The following is a 22,274-nucleotide window of genomic DNA, read 5'->3' on the forward strand; positions in this document are numbered from 1 at the left end:
CACATATATATATACATACATATATGTGTGTATATGTATATATATATGTAGCCAAAAGTGACATGTTACTAATATTGTCAGGAGAATATTTTTTTCTGATTTCATCTAGCTAACATTGACACTTCTGTAGTGCTAATATTGTTAGAGCGAACATGGTCTCTCTTCATACTGATTCAAGTGTGCAAAGCAAATTTGCACTGGCAGGGGGTTATTTTCCCTTTAATAAAGCTGAAAATATTTTTTCTTACAATTGCTCGCAGTTTAAGTGTTCAGCATCATTTGAAAGGAAATAGTGTTGGAAGTGGATCTTAATAATCAGGAAGTCTTTTCAGGTGGTCTTCTGACCAGACAGGTTAGATTATTTGAAGATACTCTTTCTCTCTCTTGATATATGGGTGTTTCGTTCCTTTAATCTAGAGATGTCTACAGCTAGAACCGTACAATGAAGTGTGCCAGTACATGAAAGGTCTTAGCCATGTTGCAATGGGACAGTTTTATGAAGGCATAAAAGCTCAGACCAAAGTTATGTTAAATGATCCACTACCAGGACAGAAGGCCAGCCCAGAATATCTGAAAGTGAAATACCTCCGAGGTAAGTTGGAATTGTTGTTTGTTTGGTTTTTTTAATTTTCTTCAATGCTTCAAGAACCTTAAAAGTGTAAACTTGCTTGTAGTTCTGGCCATTTTAAAGAAACCAGTGTATATTCTCATGAGCACTGCTGAGTATGTCAAAAAAATGGAATACACAGGTTCTTATTGTACACACAGTTAAAAACTAGGGCCAAAAATGAAATACACATTTCTGTATAATGGCAAAGCATGTTGTTAATTAACTCAGTTGAAAAAGACTTATTTCTGTTTTGGAAATTAGCTAATAACAAAATGATATTATCTAAAAATAATGACTTATTAAAGTCATGTTGTTTAACTGACAAACATATAATCTGGTTACTGGTTTTGTGTAATGACACAAGTGGACTGATTATACAAATAGCATTTAATTTTATTTCTTTCCTCCAGAATATTCTAGATATTTGCATGCACATTTGGATACCCCTCTTACAGAGTATAATACTGATATAGATCTTCCTGGAAATTTCAAGGACCACTGGGCCAAAAATCTTCCTTTTCTTATCGAAAATTATGAAGAACAGCCAGGGTTACAGCCACATATAAAGTGAGATTTTTTTTTTTTATTTTTTTTAAGCCTACTCTAAATGTGATTTGTTTTTTTTTTCAGTTTGACTTTTTAAAGTGCGATTCTGAGGCACTCACAGTATAAATATTTAATGTTATATAAAAGTACAATTCCACTGAGTGTTTAAATCCTTTAGTAGATCGTAAGAGTTGGTTTATCTCATAAAAGAGGAAGAATTAAACTTAGGATGAATTTCTTCATTTCTGTCTTTACATAATAATATTCACATATTGTTCTTTCCTATTCTATCATCTTACTGATTACTCTTCTATTATTGTCTTGGAATCAATGTTAAGAGATAAGTCTGAGATGCTCAGTGTAGTGTTATATAGTACCCTTATTACAGTTTCTTGTTGTGTGTTATGTTTTCATTTTGTTATAGATGTAATTTCTAGATACTATATCTTTAATGGCAGCTGGGTTTCACTGGGAAAATGTTCTCTAAAGTAACTTAGATAACCAGGATTTTAGGACCAGAGTAACTTCACTCAACAAAACAAGAGATTTATTAGAACGGATTTTAAATTCATGTAACTAAAGAAAAGATAGCAATTTCTCCTGCTGTAAAGCAGTTTTGACATAAATTGTCATGTATTCACTTTGTCTATGTAGAAAAATTGCTCCATAAAAATTTCTGGCTTTTGTATATGTGGAATAGAATCCACCTTTTTAGCACAAGAAGCTTTTACAGAATTATGGGATAAATTAAGGGAATAGGACTTCCAGGGTCTATGCATATCCTTTTCTTATGTAGTTATAAGTTAATCAGGGTGAGTGTAACAGTGAAGGATAATGTACTACCTGTGAACTTTAATTAGTATCACTTATTATGAGCAAGTCTGAAGGTGAAATACTGGTGGTGACAGTAATAAGATCTGCTTAATAATAAGATCTCAGTAAGACTGAATTAATTCGAGATATTGAGCGTAACTGCCATGTACTGTGTATGTTCAGTGGGCTGGGAGGAGAAATGAGTGTTCTTTATACTGCTTTTGTTTCTCTCACAAATAGTATTGATTTGTAAAACACAGATTAGTTTGTCTAATGCTTTCAGGACTTTTGTTGCCAAGTTACATCTGATGTGTGTTTTTCTCCTCTGTAAGAGATGTGTTATTTCAGAATTTTGAAAGCTATAAGCCTGATGTGCAAGAGCTCATATGTGTAGCTGATCATCTGGGTTCAATGATGCAGTATGAGACACCAGGATTTCTTCCAAATAAAAGAATACATAGAGGTATACTGAAAATTCTCTGTAAATTTGAGTGGGAAGAAAAATCAATGTGGTGATAATTGAATGCTATACCTTTTGCTATCTGCAAATTGGTTTTATGCTCTGTTTCTTTTAAATCAGATAAGAAGTTTAAAATTAAAATAATTGTTATGTCAGCAGTTTCTTGACCTAGCTGGGGACTGGAAGTCATGATCTTCCAGGCTTTATTGGTGTTGTCAATTCTTTTCCTATAAATGCATTGCTTTCCTGCTTCAGTTTTCCCATCTGTACAAAAATGAGTGACTCTAATTGGTTTTCTGTTTCTCTTGTTGGTCCCTCTCTTCTCTTCCCTCACCTAAGCAATGGGATTGGCCACTCTAGAAGTAATGCAAGCTGTGCAGCGGACTTGGGCAAACTCAAAAGTTCGGATGAATGGGAAGACCAGACTGATGCAGTGGAGAGATATGTTTGACATTGCTGTAAAGTGGCGAAGGTAATAGTGAAAGAGGAGAGAAAAACCTTATACTGTTGTAATAATGATGCATGCTTCAGCAGATCAAAGGGATGAAGTCATGGAGGAGAAAATGAACACTTGCTACCATTCTGTGACTAGAAGGTGTTCTGATAGAAGACAAGGATGGTTTAGGTACAAGGAGTGCGCTTCTGAAAATACTCCATTTTTCTCTAAAGGAGGGAAAGAGTTGGGAACAGCATTTGCTGATTGAAGCAAAACTGTGAAACACAGGATCCGTTGCAGCTAAGGCAAACAAAAACTTAGGAGTTTCAAATGCCAGAAATGTAAAATGTTTTAATTGGTTTTCACAAGAAAAAACCTGTGTTTCAATAAAACGTTCTTTTTTGTAATCTATAAATTCTGGTTTTTGCCTGAAATTGTTCCGTCTGTGAACAAAGCTCTATTAAAAGTACTACATGGAGCAAAATATGTGCCATTGTTAATATTCTTTGTCTTTGTAGGATAGCTGACCCTGACCAGCCTGTGCTTTGGTTGGACCAAATGCCTGCCCGAAGCCTTAGCAGAGGTTTCAATAATCACATTAACCTAATCAGGTATGAGAGTGTTACCAAACAGCATTCCCACACTCACCAAGGGATTGTACCAAAACTTACCATCTGTTTGTGAAGCAGCATCTTACAGTATTGAATGTATATATGCTTATTGTTTTACTTTAATATTTATTTTATGTTTTCTAATGAAACATTTGGGGTTTGTGCACCTCAAATTTTCCCTCAGGACATTTCCTCTTTTTCTTGAATTTCACTTGTACAACTGAGTGATAGCAAGATCTAACAAGGATCCAGAATGCACATATTTTTATGTGCTGTTTCTAATTCCCAAATTACATTAGACATAAAAAGTTGATTAGGTTCATTGTAGTTGTAATTTTTTCAAATGCTGCTTCTCAAAAGTACTGGCATCGGTATTGAAACAATGCTGTTCTATTAGCTTTAATAGCAATTTACAGTGGAGAGGAAAAACATAGTTCTCTTAGATGTTTTCAGAGCAGGTCAAAGTAAAGCAAAAATGACAAATAAACTTTGAGAGGTAACAGTTGCACTTTCAAATAAAGGTAAAATTTGAAAGTTTCAACCGCTGTTGTACGTTCCATCTTCTCCCATGCTGCAAGACATATAGTCATGACAGAGAGACTCGATGTGGCGACATCACTGTCAATCACAGGAGCAGAGTGTGTTTGTGTAAGTAAATATGTAACCAGGTTTCACCTTATTCCACCCCCTCATGGGAAATACTTTGATCTGTCATTCTGCTTTTATCTCTGTCTCTTTCTTCTCTGAGAAGCTTTATGGAAAAAGGAGGGTAAGGGAAACAAAGCTTTCTCTAGAATTATTTCAGACAGAGAAAAACAGTGATATTCTAATGTTCACATGCAGAGGCAAATTAGCATTTTTCCTTGCTTTTCCTTCCACTCTGTGAAATGGACCCTAGCAGCCTCTGCTTTACTTCATGGAGTGGTTAAAGTAGCATTAAACTCCAATGCAGATCAGTAGTTGCCTTGCAGGATGTGCTGCTTCTTTAACAGTCTTATGCTCAGGCTTCTTTCTTCCTTCAAACCAAGTGTTAAGTTTGGGCTTCAACCCACGTCCATCTTTGCTGTTGCTGCATTTCTCTCTTCTCACACATACAGTGCAGCAGAAACCACAACCATCTGTACTCTGAGACAGGGATCCATTCCATAGCTCACCTCTTTCTTCCTGGTTTCATTTTTAAATGGGGGAGTAAAAGCTTCATTTCTAGGTGATCTGTGCTGGCAGAAAGGCATTCATGTAACAACAGTTAATTAACATCCTGAAAATAATGTTGAACATTTAAGCTGGGGAAATTTGTCCCTGTACAATATCTCTGTGTCAGGAACTCTGTTTTGCAGTGGCCAAACACTTTACTTGTTTTCCTTTCATCAGAGAATAGTAGCAAAACTCATGATGTACTGTTCCAGCTGTTTTGCTAACCTTATAGAAATCTGAAATAAGCTTCATGATCATTGAGATTTGTAGACCCACAGTGAATCTATTTCTTACCTTTTGGTTTTGTCTCAGCCTTGTGTTTTGGTTGTGCTTGTGCATCATCATTTTGGTTGTGCTTTTTTAATAGCTAGGTAGTGGTTCTTTGAAAATTACTGACCTGGCACCTTTTTGGATGAAACAATAGATTTGAAGCAGCATAATTACCGCTGCCTTAGGAGTTGATCATACTTTAGTACTGGATAGTGATTGCATTCTTTTTGATTCTGGAAACCTGTGCTTGTTTGGTCATTCTCCATCTCAAGCAATAGCTGCTTACCTTGGACAGTTTTCTGTTGTGATTTGTTTCTTTTGGATTCCATCCCAATGATTTCATATGACGTTAGAGTTAAAAGAAATTAATATATCGTGTGGTAATGGGGGTTTTCTTAAATTTATTTTACTTTTGAAGCATATTCTAGTTCAGTATGATTTCTAAATGACAATTTCCTCTTAATGAATTATGCAGGTTTTTTTAATCTCCTTCTTACATTACTCAGCCTGTAAAATAACTGCTGATTGAAGATAATAATAGGCTACAGAGCTAACAACTTCTTGTTGATAATTGAGATAATTTTATGGTCTTTTCGCTGTCTTTCAGGAACATATACTTTGCTTTATATTTGGGTTATGATTTGAAAGTTATTCTGATACCTGTAAGACTAAAGCTGAGTTCTTTCTATAGATTGGCTACCTGAAAACCAGGTGCAGCAATAGATTTAGGCTATTTAGGCTATACCGGTCTTCATGATTATTTTGTATACAAAGATAAAAGGTGTTCAGTCAAGAAGTGTAACAGTATCAGTTGGGTGTTCTTCTAATATTTTTAACGTAACTAGTCATACTGAGCTCAAGTTGTATCTAGGTTTTATTTGGTCTGAATTGTACACCAGGAATTTCTGTGGATAAAAATACTTGGATTAGATATCTGGTAGCATAACCTTTTTCTTTACTCAGAATTCTTTACATCGAAAGTTCATTATTGTTCAGTGATTCTTGTCAAGTGAGTCTTGTCATGGTGCACTAGCATCCACTGTCTGCTGTATTAATTTTTTTTTTTTCTTTTCCAGAATTGCAAAATGTTTAGAGTGTGTCAGAAAACAAAAACTTTTTGTTTGTTTGTTTTGAGTCAATTTGGAGACCTTTTTTTAAAGACGTATAAGAAACATCTTGCACTTCGCAATGTTTCATAGGCTTTCGGATCTTATGTACTCAAGACACAAGTATATCGGCTGTCACTTTCTTTGTTGACCTATAGGCAAGGGCAGCTTTGGCTTATCTCCTTCTGGCTTAAATGATCAAAGCCAGCAAGTTTCATTTAAAGCAGAGAAAATGTTTTTAAAGCTTAAGTTGTTTTTATAGGCAAAGCAAGGATTTGGGATCAGCTAAGCATAAATGATATACTTAATGTTTTTATATAAAAAAAAAGACACTCTGCAACACTGCAACTTTTAAAATCATAGTGTTTAGTAAAGAAGGAGAAGGAGTAGAAATAAACATAAATCACTTTCGACCACCCACCAAAAGTCTTTCTTGGTACTACAGCTTCTAGATGACCTGATAGAAGGACAGGTCTGGTTTGAACGTATTTTCCAAGATGACACTAAAGGAAAATCCAGTTCCTTATACTGACACGCTACTGCCTGTTGTACATATATTTAATTTTTTTTTAATACAGATGGAAAATGATGGGACGTACAACAAGGGCAAATTATGTATATAGATTTGTCTTCATCCTTCCACTTTCCCTACCTCCCTTTCCTATGTGCAAATATGTGTATGTGTTCTGTTCAGTTTTTTAAAAACTGATTCTGCTGGTTTTCTGAGACTAGGCCTAGTGAGACTGTTGAGTGAGACATTAGACAGGGACTTAAGCTGCCAAAAATCTCTTGGAGTGGAAAATAAAGGCTAGGTGTACACACCTTCCTGTGATTGACAGTGGTTTTGCTTCCTCAGAGAGCGATAACGTTTGCTTTATAAAATCTTGTTTTGTAGACTGGGAGAAGAGGAAGGACTCCTACAAATGCAATAAGGGTATGTAATTTTTCCTCTCAGAGTGGATATAATCCTAACAGGTTTCTACCATATTTTAATAAAAATTTCTTTTCCTTAGTAGTCCAAGGGAGAAAGCAACACCTTTTTAATGCTTTTGTTTTACAGTTACGACTTGTAGCTGTTAAGAGTTGAAGCAGAATTACTTCCATAAAGAGGGACATAAGTGAATAAGGAAAAATGTATATTGACTATCAGAGCAGGTTAACATATATATTGCAAAATATGTAAACTGGAGAGTGTTGGTTCTTTAAATAAATGTACAGAATGAGAATTCTTTTCTAGTTCTGCAGTCTGCGAGTCTAGGGAAGATTATATCGTTGTGCAAATTGATAATTATCATATAAATAAGATCTACTAGAATTGGGTACATTGAAAGCAGGGAAATATGTATTGAAATATAGTTTATCAGAGAACAACAATACTAATGATACATGAGGTTTTGTAAATTCACTATGTAATCTGTATTTAAAATGGGGGACTGGCAAATGACCACGTAGATAAAACTCTAGTTCATTCCTTTTATTTACAGAGCATCTGTGGATGAAATTTTGTCAAGAATTAATGAGTAATATTTGTGTCTTAGCTCTGGAATGTTGAGTTGAAAAACAAGTCTTCAAAAAAAACTTTTCTCTTCTTTGTAGGGGGCAGGTCATTAACATGCGGTACCTGGAATACTTTGAGAAAATTCTTCATTTTATCAAAGACCGCATCCTTGTTTATCACGGGTAAATTACTGATGGTTTTTTTTCGCTGCTTCACTCCCCTGGTAATACTGATCTGAAGTTTATGTCACAGTCATTTCAGAAAGTCTGAGGGGTTTTTTTTGTCCTGAATTTTGGGAAGTTCTAGTTTTCGTAGTTATCTATAGAGATAATTATTTCCTGTTAAAGATGTAAAATGCTATTTGTTGCCACCTTAAGAAACTTAAACTAATAGGAAAAAAACCACTGTGAATTACAGTGTAGATGTAGATGTTATCCTGGAACTGAAGGCAGTTACAGATTTTTGAATGAAAGAATGTAACAAAAGGTAATGTGAAAATTCATATTGGCATCTATTTCAAATTTCTTTAAGTTTTTTATGAGTAAAATGACTGTCCCATGTGTGGCTCAGTATCCTGATAACATTAAAAACTAAGAAACCCTTTTAGCTTTAAACCCTCTATTTTTTTTTTGACCTTGTAACCCATAATAAAGATGGAGCTCTATTTTTCAATCTCATTATTCTTCTTAAATATAAAAAAAAAATTAAAGTGCATAAAATCTTTATAACTGCTGAAAACATCTAGGTTTTAGAAAATCTATGATAGTTGCTGCAAATACATAAGTTCTGTAGTTCCTGGGAAGTCTATCCTCTACTGTGGGTAAGTTTGTTAAGTTTGTTCAGAGTAAGCCAGCAGCATTTGACCTTAAACCAGAGCAATTTGTGCTGTGATTTTTAAAATAATTCTGTTCTCAAAATCTGGGTGCACAGTAATTAATAAATATTAGAACAGTAATTCAACAGGTTTCTTCATGGTCCAGCTGTGCCTGAATCTGGAGTATCTACTTACCTTTGAGACCACACAGATACACATAGTTTGTGAAGAATATTTTTAACATTAACTCTATTCTTTGCCATCTTTCCTTATCTAGAAGCCCCTGTCTACACACACTCATGAAAACACTGTTTAATGCTTTAGAGTGGCCAACAGCAAGAATAAGATAGAGTAGTAAATTAGAGTAAGATAAACCTGAAGGCTGAAGTTGAGGTTTGAAGCTGAAAAAAATTAACTGAGCTGATATAGGAGAATATTACTTTTTGAAAAATAGGAGACAATGTGGCCAAGTATAAAGGAATTAATTTTCAGAAAAGAAATAATTAACTTTCAATAACTTACTTTGCTATGACTATTTAAGTTAAAGGTAGGTGAATTTCCAGAAATGCTATGTGTTCAACTGTTGTATTCCATGTTTAATTTTTTTTCCAGTGCTAATAATCCGAAAGGACTGTTAGAGGTTCGAGAAGCTTTGGAAAAGGTACATAAAGTAGAAGACCTTCTTCCCATAATGAAGGTAAATTAAAGAAAAACTTGAAAATATGGTAAAAATAGTAAAATGTGTTCTGGGAGATGTGCAGTTCCTCAGAATAAAACCACTATGTGTAAACTTAAAATGAGTAAGTGGAAATACTAGCTCAGGTTATTACAAACCTGCAGTAAGAAAAGTTGGACCTTCACTTTGATATATGCAGCTGGGTGATGTGTGTTTGAAATCCTTGACCTAACTGTGAATTGTTAACAAAATGATGGGAAAACAAATTGTTGAATGTAATTCTTTGAAGTCAACCTTCTCAACTGAGAGGGTCTGTGAACAAATCCACCACAGTGGGCTCACAGTATGCCTGTACAGTAGGAAGGAAAAAAAATTAAGTGTTTGAAACACTAAGAACATGGAAGCTCTTTTACTTTAGATTCATTGGTGCAGGTCAGTATGTGGTGGGGCTGTTGGGGGGAAACGGGGGAACAGTTGCCCTTAGTGACTGGTAGCTACAATGAAATACTGGAATAATGTTCTTGAGCTTTAGAAGACTCGTCTGAAAAGGAGTGGAGAAACTCGTGGGTTTTCTTAGTGCTGGTGATGGTTCTTTGTAGAAAGGCCTTGGATATATGACCTGCAAAATTATTTATACTCTTATCTCAAATTAAGTTTTATTACCTTTGAGCTGGGTTTAAGTAAAAGGATTTCTCACTCTCCCCTCTCACCTCCAAATTAATCTAGGATGAGCAGCATGTAAATATTTGGGTTTGGGAAATGTTACAAAATATGTCTTTTTAAAGGATTGGGCATGATTTTAGAGCAGAATAAAATTTGGGAAGAAATAAGTTATTCTATAGAGAGACAAACTCATTGCTTTCTTATCATGTGTGTCCACACTGCGGTTTTGTATCTAAGCAAAGTTGGCAGGTTGCCATGGAACAGGGCTCTCTGAAGCTGCTTTGCTGCTACTGCTGAAGGACTCTCTGGGTTTGGATTTGTTCACAGGAATAGCACTCATTCACTCGTGCACTACAGATATCTTTGCAGGAGCTATGTGGCTTAAGCACTAAATTTTTCTAAGGGTTTTTGTAATATGTGTTGTGAATATAAGTGACTTCATAGAACATACCATAATTTTGGAGGTCCTTTTTATATTACTGCCATGTTCTTGGCCTTGAAAGTTGAAACCAAGTGGATACTAACTGAACTTAAACAAAAACTGGTGCTGAAGAGGTAGTACATGCTGGGGTGGATGGACAACTAATTGTTCCATACTGCCACACAAATGTGCAAAAAGGGCCCTGTAGCGCACCTGATATGGTCACGGTTGAATTGTAGGCCAGAAAAAATGCTATTAGTGGAGTTAAAAGTATAGGTTACTCAAAAAGAATGATGAAAATATATAAACATAGTGGACTGTACATTGCTTATTTCAAAGGGAATGCCTCAACTGGCAGCAGATGTTCTTCCTGGTTTCCATAACCTGTACATTTTGATCTGGTTTGAGTCTCCTGTATCCCATTCCAAACCGTATCAAAGTGGAATGCTGTCTCATTAGAGGCTTTTTGTTCCTTTAAAATAAATGCAGGTTCTCTTCAAACAAAACATCTGGATCACAAGTTCTGTTAAATAATTCATTCAACACTACTGTGTAATAGTAATTAACAGTGCCTGTATAAAATTAATGTCTGCTAATAGTGATGTAGTTTGGTTTTTTTTGGATAGCTGAGAAATGCTGTATGTCAAAAACTGGGCTTATGACTTTATTTAAATGCAATTTTGCCTGGTTTATAGTGCTCTCTGGCTATACAGTGTTACTCTAAGATAATGTAGCTTTGTAGAATTCTTAAACCTAGTGATATTTTCCTTCTGATGAGGATAAACATTATTTGAAACTGGATCACAATTAAGAAACTGTTCCTTTGATTTGTGTTCTGGAATCCTCAGACTAATGCAGCCACATCTTACTGTAAACATAAAATGGGGTCTCAAATTCCTACTTTTGTATTTACATTGTTGCACCGAAAGGTAACTGGGGTAAAAATCTGTACAAGTGGAACTGCTTTGTACAGTTGCTTTTCATAACCAGTGCTGCTTTCTATTCACTATAAAGTTGAATGCCAATATGCCTCATTCAGTATTTATGATTTCCATTCAATAGGAAATAAAAGATAAATGAAATAATGTAGTTGACAGTAACTTTGTCCTGCTCCCTCAGTTTGTCCATTTGCACTTCTGCTCCATGTATTTTAGGTGTTGGAAAACAACAGCAAGGCAATCTGCCTCTGTTACCTCTAATATTACACTTTTTCCTTTTGAAAGCAGTTTAACAGTAAAACCAGAGATGGGTTTACTGTGAACACGAAAGTCCCCAGCCTCAAGGATCAAGGGAAAGAATATGATGGATTCACAATTACAATAACAGGAGATAAGTATGTTTGCTATTTTCAGGGGTTTGGGTACACTAAGTAACAATGAGGTATTAATAATTAATTGTCTGAAATGCCATTTCTGCTTGCATAAAGTGGATTTTGTTATTCACTAGTGACATTTTTGAAAATAACAAAAGTGTATTTGTTGGAGAAATAGATTCCTGTTGTGCTCCCTGACAAAAACGGGATAGGGATAACATTAATGGAGTAGGCTTGGTTGCTTTGATTCTCTAACATATAGCACAAAAGCGAAGAAGGATCTTGTTTTTCATCTTGAGCTATAAAATACCTAAAGGGGAAAAAAATCTCAAAAATCTCAGTCTTTATCCATATCAAAATACGTTTCTTCTTGTGAGACCTTGTCACTTGTGTTGACTGAGAAGTCCTGAATGGAAGGGAAGTTCCTGTGGTGTAAGAATAGAAGAGACTCTCTTCTATTTGAATTTTTGACCTTTTTTGTGTTTATTTTTGAGATGTTTGCAGACCTTCTATCTGCAAATGAAAATTGAAATAGTAACTGAATGTATGAGAATACAATCAGGAGGCTTTGCATCACTCTCTGGGTGAGATAGTAAGTTTCTCACTTTACAGATTTTGACTCCTTGTCTTCCCGAAAAATGAGCATTTGTCTGGAGCTCGGAAGATCTGGCCTACTATTAAATAAAAACTCTGTTTTATTTAAAAAATTTAAAATTCTCAGCACTGGAATTTTTCCCAGAATTTGTGTGCTTTCAATGAGTGACATAGAAGCCAAACTTCTCTGCTAAGATGCTAATGTGTCTCTTGGTTTTTCATTTCCCATTCTAAACCATAGGCATCTATACAGTGAAATGGCATTAAATGTATGTCCTCACTGTATTGAGGAAAATATTTTGATATCAGTAAAATGGTCTTTGTTCTGCACAAACTTTATTCAGTATCACTCAGTCTGTTTTGATCCATGGTTTGTAACCACACTTTATACCAAAACAATTTCATTTTGGTAGCTTAGATGTTAACAAAACTACACTTTACATTCATTCTATACAAAAGTCTTAAGCCCATGAAGATATTTTAAAATTTCATATTTCTTATTTTTTACCCACACTTTAGGCGAAACACTAATGCTTGTCAGGTATTGTTCAATGGAAATAAAATACTTCATCTGTGATTAGACAGCAATCTTTATGTATTCTTCAAACTTACAACGTGATGTAACATTTTTGATTCAGTGATTTTTGGGGTTCTTTTAATTAAATGGGAAGCAATGTACATAACCTTTTGCTTAAGGAAAAATGATAGAAAAAAAGTGATATGCTGTGTAACTGTAGTACATATGTGACTTACCCTGGGTATTAGATTGTGCATCAAGTTCTGTTCAAAAAATTTCTTATCTCCTTTTTCTTTCCATCTGCTTGATAGAGTGGGGAACATACTATTTTCAGTAGAAACTCAGACAACAGAAGAAAGAACACAGCTGTATCATGCAGAAATAGATGCACTATATAAGGATCTAACAGCTAAAGGAAAAATTCTTATTCTGTCTGCAGAGCTGGGGGTAAGGCTGTTTTAGTGAAATCATTAATTCATTGGTAAAATCCTAGTATGTTTTTATACTCTATGTCTAACCATCACTGTTCTAATAATTCTTGATGGAGTTACTGCTTGCTGAAACCCAGTTATGGCCTATATCATGAGAAGTAACCATAATTCTCTCTGCTACTTAAAAATTTGCTATGCTTTGCCTGCAGTAATAAAGGGTGTCCAGGCAAGGTCTCAATGTGTAAGTGTGTTCCTTTTTTTTGGTTCTTTTTTTTCTTTCTTTCTTTTTCCCTCTCCTTATTTTCTTTATTTTTCTCATGGATCTGTGTTCACCTTTTCACCATCCTTATAAGTACTGTTTAGGATTTGGCTCATGGTGGCTACATGTAAGATAAGTAACATGAATTCATGAGAAGCACTAGAATTGTGTTTATGTTGATTCGATTTGCAGTGAGAATCTGACTACATTTGAGCTTGTGCTTTTCCTTTTTCGTCCCTTAATACAGTGTAGATGAACTATGTTTCACCTACATTTTAAAGATACAACAAATAGTTTGTTTAAACATCCTTTAATCAGAATTCAACTTCTCAGCTTGACATTTTTCACATTTTAAGTGGTTCTTTAAAAAAGAATAATAATAGCAGACTTTGCAATAAATGTACCTTTAGAAGGTATTACCTGGCTGTTAAATTATCTTTAATTCACTTTTTTTTTTCTCTTGCTTAGGAAGTAGATGCTGTTTGCAACTTGATCCTGTCACTAGTTTATTACTTCTATAATTTAATGCCACTTTCAAGAGGATCTAGGTTAGTGTTTGTATTCATCATGTCTGTTACCTTGGATGCATGTTGTAAAGTGTCCATGTGTTGCTGTATCTTAATATATTTTTTTAAGTATAAAAAAGCTCTGGGTTGAGCTTTTGGATGTCCTATACAGTCTCTCCTTTTCTGCTGCCGTGACAATGGGAAGTGACTTAGTGCTGTTTTAAAAGCTAGTTTGTAATTGCTGATGGTAACTATGCAGAACTGCATGTATATTTAAAATGATGAGTAGTCTGTATTTATAGACTTCAGCTCACAGATTGAAAAGTGTCATTTTTAAATTGTAATGCTTGGTTTCCTAATCCATATTGTCTTACACCTTGTATACTCTCTTAGGAGGCTTTTCTGAAATGTATTTAAGATTAAATATACTTTGAGATAACTTATTTTAATAAAATACACTAAAATACTATGTTCGTAATTTACTGAAATTGTTAGGGTCACCAAATGAAACTGTAGAATAAAGTTCCATGTGTCACAGAACTCTTCGACTGAAATTCTACTTTAATGCAAACCTCGTTACATTCAAGACTATTATGATTTTCTGTTCCACTAAGAACTTAAGATCTTTAAGCTCATTAGTAAATACAGTTCATTAAAAACAAAAAACAAACAAACAAACAAACAAAAAAACCCTGAGATTTTGGTTTTATAATGAGATTTTACATTTATCTTACAGAATGAAAAAATTAACAGAAATTCTATCTTCAGATTCATAATTTTTAAAAACACTAAATTAAAAAAAATAAGTAACTCAATAGCTTAACAGTGCCTCTATTGCAGTAGAGTTCATAAACTCTTCAGGGCTGCAGCTATGCCTCTTGGGAACAGGAGCTTCCTTTGTTTTCAGCTCTACGGAGTCTTAAGAACTCCAAAGTCTGAAATCATGATTGTAACTAATGCAGAAACAGTAGTTGCACTCTACAGGTTCATAACTTCATTTTGTAGTGTTGGAAAGTATCAGTGATTTCACTTCTTAAGTGTTTTGTGCTTGGTTTTGCTGCTAAAATAACTAAAACATTAGTTTATACTAGCCTTTTATGAAGCAGTACTATAGTTTTGTAGTTTAACCTTATGGAAAGACTTCTACTTCAATTGTTGGTTTTATTTTTATTCTTTTAGTGTGATAGCTTACTCAGTGATCATGGGAGCACTAATGGCAAGTGGAAAAGAAGTGTCAGGAAAAATCCCTAAAGGAAAGGCGAGTATCAAAATATCTCAGAATACACTGGTTCAGCCTTGATGGAGTAAGTAATACTTGTAAATGTGAGGAAGGATCTGTAAGAATGAACAGCAATTGCATGCTTGTTTGCTGGTGATGGTTTAGCTGCATACTATGATGTCTTGCAGCATGAGTGTTGAAAATTTCATTGTTGTTCTTGACAGCAGGTGAGATTTGGAGATGGTATATGCAATAATTTGGGTTAGTGAAATGGTAGCAGTTTGGTCCCACAGGAATTGCATATTTGTAACTGAAGCATTTCTGATGTGCTGAGCTGCTCTTTTCAGCCTTCTTTGAGAAGGGTTCTGAAAATACTTGGGGCAGAATTAGTGATGCTTCTGGCACGCAGCAGAAATTTTCTGTTTATGCTCTCACTGTGTTCTAGAGCATTTAGGGTTTGGTAAGTAAAAATGTATTTGTAACTTCTCTTGATTTCTCCTTCCCCTTTGTGTTCTTCTTAATTTAAGAGATGTCTTATTTTTCAAGAGACTACATTTCAATACTATACCACCTTGCTCAATAAATGGTTTCCCTTCCTTCAACTGTTGGGCTCTTAGCTGTGTTATCTTTTCAGCCTGAAAGGGGTGAGACCTCTGTCTCTTTAGAGTATTGTTTAAAAAAACAGTAAAATTCCAGTGAGAATCCATGTTGTTGAAGAAAATATCCTGCATGGATAACTGAAGAAAGGGTGACTTTCCCTTTTGGTCTAGAAGGCCCTGAAAACAGTTTGAGGTTTGTCCTTTCAGTACAGTGAACTCCTAAGTAGCTTTTAAGAGCAAACTGCAATTGCTTAGTAGCCAGAAATCTTCCTTTTCAGTATGCCATTAATCTGGTATCTTCCCCATTCTGTGGGCATTCAAGCTATCCTAAAATACTTACGTGAGTTTTCTTAAGCATTTACTTAGGACTTGATAGGGTAGAGTATTTTGCTGACTGAGTTTAGGCAGCCAAGCAGAGTTTCAGGGTTTCTGACTTAAAGAAACGTTGGGGACATCTTTACATTTGAGGGTTTTTCCTGAAATAGAATAGCTGAATTGGAATAAACCCTTTTTTTTTTTTTTGAAAGTTTTCACCACCTGGAAGAAATTATTTTCCCCTGTTGAATGACCTTTTTCTCTAGATTCCTGAGAAGGGCTAAGCTGGTCCTTAGCTTCTGACAGCATGCATTTTCAGACTGTTCTGAAGTCAAAGATGCACAGTAGTCAAGAGTTCTGTTATTGCCTGGCAGGTCAGGCAGTAGCCACAGCCACTGTAGCTTCCAGTTGTGATGGGGTGTGCAAACCCAGAGAGACGTTATAGTGCTGACTTCCAAGCTGATGATGAGGGACAAAGTAGCCTGGGCACAGACTGGTTAGTAAGCTTACTCCTGTCTTACCAAGAATATAGGTAAGCATGGTCTCAGAGCTCTTCGTGAAGTAAGAGAACTTAAAAATTCTGTAATTTCTTAATATCTTTTTCATTTTGTTGCATTTTCAGCTGGTTGATTTTGAAGCAATGACAGCACCAGGGTCTGAAGCTTTTAGCAAAATAGCAAGGAGCTGGATGAATCTAAAAAGGTAAATATTTTTAGTCAGATGGGGAGTGGATAAATAAAACATGGAAAACTTTAAATATAAAATTTAACATGCACTAAAAATGTTATTTAGAAATTATGAGTTTAGTAAATGATTCAATGTATTTTTAAATGCTGTTTAGGAATTGATAAGACAAGATTTGTATTTACACACATGGTAGTGTGTTTCTGTTCTAACAGAGTAGTTAGTAGACTACACATTCACTTATTGTGAGTGTTATCGTCTGAGAAAATTATCTGGGTTAAAATTGTCTTTATTTTGTCCAGTGGTCAAATTTACCTTTTTGTTATTATTTTTTAGCATTAATAAATCTGGCAATGAGTCAACAAAGCAGGGGGCAGTTTTGACTTTTTTCATTCTTATAGATCTCTTCAAACTAAATATCAAAGTCAGTTACTTATCCTTTAGTGCTGATTTGATTTAGAAAATAAGTGTTTTCAAAGTAGATGGACATTTTGAATATACAGAATTACTTTACTTAGTATAACTGCATGCCTTTTGTGCAAAGCTTAAATGTTTTGATTTGCATATGAATTCGTTTTTGAATACTGAACACATTGACAAGGAACTAATACTATGAATCTGCTGCATTTGATTTGTCCCTTAGTGGTTATTCCCCATACAAAATCTAAAAATCAAAGACAGTACACATTCTGGTATCCTTCAAGTCAGGGTCAAGACATTTACAGGGTTCTGAGAGAATTGGCCAATGTCCTTAACATGGCCACGTATAATCTCGGAAAGGTGGTGCACATCAGGGAACATTCTTGGTGATTGCAGGAAAGGAAATCTTGGATTCATCTTCAGTAAGGCCGAAAGGACATCCCGGGGAAACTGTAGGCTAGTCAGCTTCATTTTGGTCCCTGGGAAAGTCAGGAAGTGCATTTCATATGTACATACAGTGTATATTCATATATACTTCAGTGTATATGAAGGAGAAGGTGACAGAGAACAGTCAACATGGGCTTACCAAACATTGTCTGACCCAATATGATTGTTCTCTGATAGAAACTGACTAGATTTGGGGATGACAAGAGTTTATTTTTACATCAGCAAGGAGTCCCACAGTACTGTCATGTCAAGATAACACATTATGGTCTGGATGAATGGACAGCTAGAGGGATTAAAAAGCTGTTTGGATAATCCAGTTTAGGGGGCACTCAGCACTTTGAACCGCAGCTAAAATACAGCTGCAGTAAAGACTATGGTAAACTAGAGCAAATTCAGTAAAGAGCCACCAAGATGGCCAGGGGGCTGGAGCACGTGGCTTAACAGGAGAGAGTTGGGCTTGTTCAGCCTGGAGAAGAGAAGGCTGTAACCTAACAGCAGCTTTGCAGTACCTGTGAGAAAATGGAGCCAGGTACTATTTGGTGAGAGGACAAAAGACAACGTGCTTTAGTTTAGACTGAGCATAATCTTTTCATCCTTAAGGTAGTCAAGCAGTGGAATAGACTGCCCAAAGACACTGTGCATTCACCATCCCTGGGGATTTTCCAGATCTGATAGGATGAAGCCCTGACACCCTGGTTTGACTACTCAGTTGACCTTGTTTTGAACAGGATGTTAGGTCACAGACCTCCTGCAGTCTGGTCCAACCTGAGTTATTCTGAGAGCCTGAGGAGCTCTGCAGCTGCTCTTAGTGCCAAATAGTTAATTCTGATTAGTGTTGTTTAACTTCATCATCAGGGTTATCAGCCTGGTGAGTTTCACTAGAACGTTAAGTCCCTTCCTAAAGGAAGAAGGCTGTTAAGAAGACTCAAGGACATCTTTGTCAAACTCAGGCTAAAAATCTACTTGTAAATGAGTCAAATTCAATATTCATTAAGGAGAGACATTTTTAAACTACAGAGTAGCAAGTTGTTTTTTTTATTGTAAGTAGCCTGCATAAATATTGTGACATGTTTGTCTTGGAAATATAAAATATTTATGGTTCCCATAATTTTCTACTGTAAATCTCCCAACTTATATACTCTGCTTTTTTATTAATCCTCTGTTCATGTGGGGTTTGTTTTTTGTGTTTCGGTTTTTTTTAAAGACATATCTTTACCAAAGAGAAACTTCTCTCAGGGGAGCAAAGTCAGTTTAAGTAATTTCAATGCTATCCATGTGTTTCTGACTCCCTCAGTTGTACCACTGAAACTTGTAGAAATGCGTATCAAACCAGATCAGGGAACTCATTTATGTTAAAAATCACTTTGCCAAAACAAAAATTTATTTTTTAATCAAGACCATTTCATAGCATAGTACCACCTAAAGTGTTGCTGTCTCAAATGAGAGATGTAATAATAGGTGAGGAACTGAGCCAGTGGAGAAGGTGCTAAAGTTGGCTTTGCTTGATGCTGAGAAAAACATTTGAAGAACTACAGCCCAAAGGACTTGGTGTAATAGTATGAAGTGGCTAATTTGTGGTAGATGAATTGTAGTGGTACAGTAAACAAGGCTGGAAGACTTAAAGCAGTAAGTCCACCTTGCTACAACATTTCAGATAGTTATAACAAGTGATAAGGTCTCCCTTGAGCCTCCTTTTCCCCAAGCTAAACATCCTCAACTCCCTCAGCTGTTCCTCATAAGACTTGTGCTCCAGACCCTTCACTTGCTCCACTGACCTTCTCTGGACACTCTCCAGCCCTCAATGTCCTTCTTGTAGTGAGGGGCCCAAAACTGGACACAGGACTCAACATTCGGCCTCACCAGTTCCCAGTACAGGGAGATGATCACTGCCCTGTTCCTGATACAGGCCAGGATGTCATTGGCCTTCTTGGCCAGCTGGGCACACTGCTGGCTCATGTTCCGTGGCTGTTGACCAGCACCCCCAGGTCTTTTCCACCAGGCAGCTTTCCAGCCACTCTGCCCCCAGCCTGTAGCATTGCTTGGGGCTGATTCTTTACTTCAGGTTCCAAATTTGTTGGAGAAGGGGATGAAGTATAAGCTAATGTGTTAACTTTCAGGTAAATCATAGAACTCATCAAAAAATAATTAATTTTCTTTTTTTTATCTCTTTCAGTATTTCACCTTCTTACAAGAGCCTACCATCTGTATCAGAGACTTTTCCAACCCTGAGAACGATGATTGAAGTACTAAATACAGACTCATCTCACTGTCTAAAAAAAACTATAGTTGTTGTATAATTTATACAAATAAAAGGCCAAGAGGTACCGCTTCATAAATTATTTTGAACGGCAAATTATGGTCAAAAGAGTTTTGATGTGTTTGTGTTTTTTTTAATAGCAAAACTTACTTGGCTATTTATCCCTAGAGTAAAAGGAATCTTTCTGTGACCAGTAACACTAAAAGGGAAAAAAAAAAAGTAGAATAACTGATTTTTCGTATTAAGACACGCTCTAACAGAAATACAATAATTCAGGGCCAAACAGAAGAACAGTAAGAAACCTGGTCACAGTTATGAACCACACATACTGCAGATGAAAATTAGTTTTAAAAACAAGGAAAGAAAAGTAATCTATGTTGGAAATGCTCTCATTTCCACTTCTCATTGTTTTTTTTCAAAGCCTCTGACTTCTGCGTGGAAAACTTGGAGCTGTACATGTGTGAGTAATTGGTGAACACAGAGGTATTTCATGTAATGCAGTCCAGTGAAGGAACAGATATCAGCTTAAAAGAATGGGTTTCAGGGAAACATCATTTGGAAACAAAATCAAACAAATTACACATTTGGAGTTAGGCTCTTGGTGAGTAAATGTCAGAAACACAGCAATCTCCCTTTCCAAGTGCCCACTGGTAGTGGTGGTTGGCAAAAGTTATCAACGGGTTGACAGTATATTGGGAGAGCTAGCTACGGTTCTTTCAGTTGTTTTTGTTGGATAGACTTGGCAGCACTCTGGAAAGGCAGACTTGCTGTAGGGCAGGGCTCTTTCAGTCCAAATAATATGGACCATACCATGATCCAATTTGTGATTGTAATAGTGATTGATATTTCTGGTGAGTCTTTCCTGAATTATACACATTTTAGCTTGAGCTCCTTGACTTCAAAGCTCTTTATCAGGTTAAGTGATTTCAGAACAGCAAGCAGGTCAAACATCTGGTTTCCTCAGTGGCTTTGATCAACTCTTTTTTCCTGCTTGAATATTCAGTATCTCAGAAAAACTACAGAACTCTTTTGTTTTATTCCAGTTCTGTAATATTGATGGTCTAAACTGTGATTCTGTTGCTGTCATCTTCTACACAAATCCTGTATTCTTTACCTAACTTCTTTCAGTTTTCCAGAGGTCAGGGATTTGTTGGGCATTTGCAAATACCTGACCTAACGATGTAACGTGACATATACTGAAGTTATTTAGAAGGAAGAGGCAAAAACATCCTACATACCCCACGTGTACCACTACCAGCAGTGTAGTTGCATTTCTCAGTTTACAGCACAGTGCAATCTCAGTCCCCTCTTTAATGAAGAAAGAAATGCAGCAAAGCATCAAGAATGTTGATACAGGTGACTAATCATAATAGGGTGGATTTATGGAATGGAGAGTTTTTTCTTGATTATTCCACAGAAGTATTTATTGGATTCAAGAGGGGCTCTGTGTGTGTGTCTTTAACTTCAGGGGAGGAAGAGCAACAAAGTTGGAAGCTGCGGTGAATGCTGACATCCATTATATGAAAAGCAGTGTTGGTTTAAAGTTAGATTTCAATATTTGTTACTTTATTTGCAGAGTAGGACAGCTATTGGCAGCTAGAGGCATGAGGGTTTCTGTATGAGGGATTTTCATAGAGATAGAAAATAAATCCCAGAAGGTGGATGTGTCTTCATTGGGAAGCAGTGCATCCCACCCAATGTGAGTAGCTCAGTTCCCTCATGTGCATTTTGGAGGTTATACATCTGTCTGCTGATCTAGTTCATTTACTGGCTGCTCATTGCATATAGCGAGAACATCAGCAATGCATCTTCCAGTTCGGACTTCTATTGGATGAAACTACAGGTATTCTGAAAGCTTCCTCTCTGCACTGGGAACCAAAATGTGGCAAGTGGAGAAAAGGAGAGACTCACTTCAAAAGTGTGCTCCCGATTCAAATTAAACCAGTAGTGTGTATGTAGCCCTGGGAACTTTTTTTCATGAATGTTCATATTCTAGGATTGTAAGTTGAAAACACAAGGGTAGGGAAATAATGTGCTTTCCTTCCACTTGAAACAAATGTTGCTGTGTAGTAACTCTTCCTCTCTAAGAACAGACTCCTAGAGTATTAACTTCTTGCCATGCTGGTACAGTAGTGTTACCAGACTTTTAAGCACAGCAGAAGTAACATTGTATGAAGCAGATATTTTGTTCAATGTTTTTAGTCCCAATTCTGGTATGTCTGAGAGTAGCTCTAGATTCTATTTCAAAATTTGCATGGAATGTCCCAGAGCTGCACTGATGGTTAGATATGATTAGAAAATAGTGACCCAACTTCCAGCCAAGAGTAGAATGATCTAATGTGCAATATCTTGAAGTGTAGAAATCAACATTTGCTTTGTAAATATCAGAAAGCAGATGGTGTGCCCATGTCTAAATGCATTTTTCCTAAAGCCTCTTTTTCTCTTCTCCTGCTTGTTTGCTTGTTAAGTTCAGGTACATATATCTGATCAGGGATGTGTAACAGATGAGTGCCCAAAACACAAGGAAATCTAGAAAACTGGGGAAACACCTGTTTGGAATCCGAGTTGTTTGCCATTGGTGAGCGCTAATGCACTT

At 36.0% G+C, this 22,274-nt stretch overlaps 1 protein-coding gene across 1 annotated transcript in view; it reads left to right on the top strand.

The window, feature by feature from the left end:
• The window catches only part of TTC13 (tetratricopeptide repeat domain 13), a 40,401-nt gene extending 20,613 nt beyond the window's left edge, over window positions 1-19,788 (top strand). The window contains exons 11-23 of the mRNA XM_027897535.1: window positions 418-592; window positions 1,021-1,177; window positions 2,302-2,432; window positions 2,769-2,901; window positions 3,384-3,476; window positions 7,643-7,726; window positions 8,971-9,055; window positions 11,342-11,451; window positions 12,853-12,988; window positions 13,700-13,779; window positions 14,917-14,995; window positions 16,493-16,572; window positions 19,595-19,788. Coding sequence (XP_027753336.1) covers window positions 418-592; window positions 1,021-1,177; window positions 2,302-2,432; window positions 2,769-2,901; window positions 3,384-3,476; window positions 7,643-7,726; window positions 8,971-9,055; window positions 11,342-11,451; window positions 12,853-12,988; window positions 13,700-13,779; window positions 14,917-14,995; window positions 16,493-16,572; window positions 19,595-19,718 — 1,467 coding nt within the window. The 3' untranslated portion in view covers window positions 19,719-19,788. The remainder of the gene's footprint in view (window positions 1-417; window positions 593-1,020; window positions 1,178-2,301; window positions 2,433-2,768; window positions 2,902-3,383; window positions 3,477-7,642; window positions 7,727-8,970; window positions 9,056-11,341; window positions 11,452-12,852; window positions 12,989-13,699; window positions 13,780-14,916; window positions 14,996-16,492; window positions 16,573-19,594) is intronic.
• The last annotated feature ends 2,486 nt before the right edge of the window (window positions 19,789-22,274 follow it).

This window comes from Empidonax traillii, unplaced genomic scaffold (genome assembly GCF_003031625.1).
Source record: "Empidonax traillii isolate 1590-97213 ecotype Southwest subspecies unplaced genomic scaffold, ASM303162v1 scaffold547:size421747, whole genome shotgun sequence".
In the NCBI taxonomy this organism is placed as follows: Eukaryota; Metazoa; Chordata; class Aves; order Passeriformes; family Tyrannidae; genus Empidonax; species Empidonax traillii.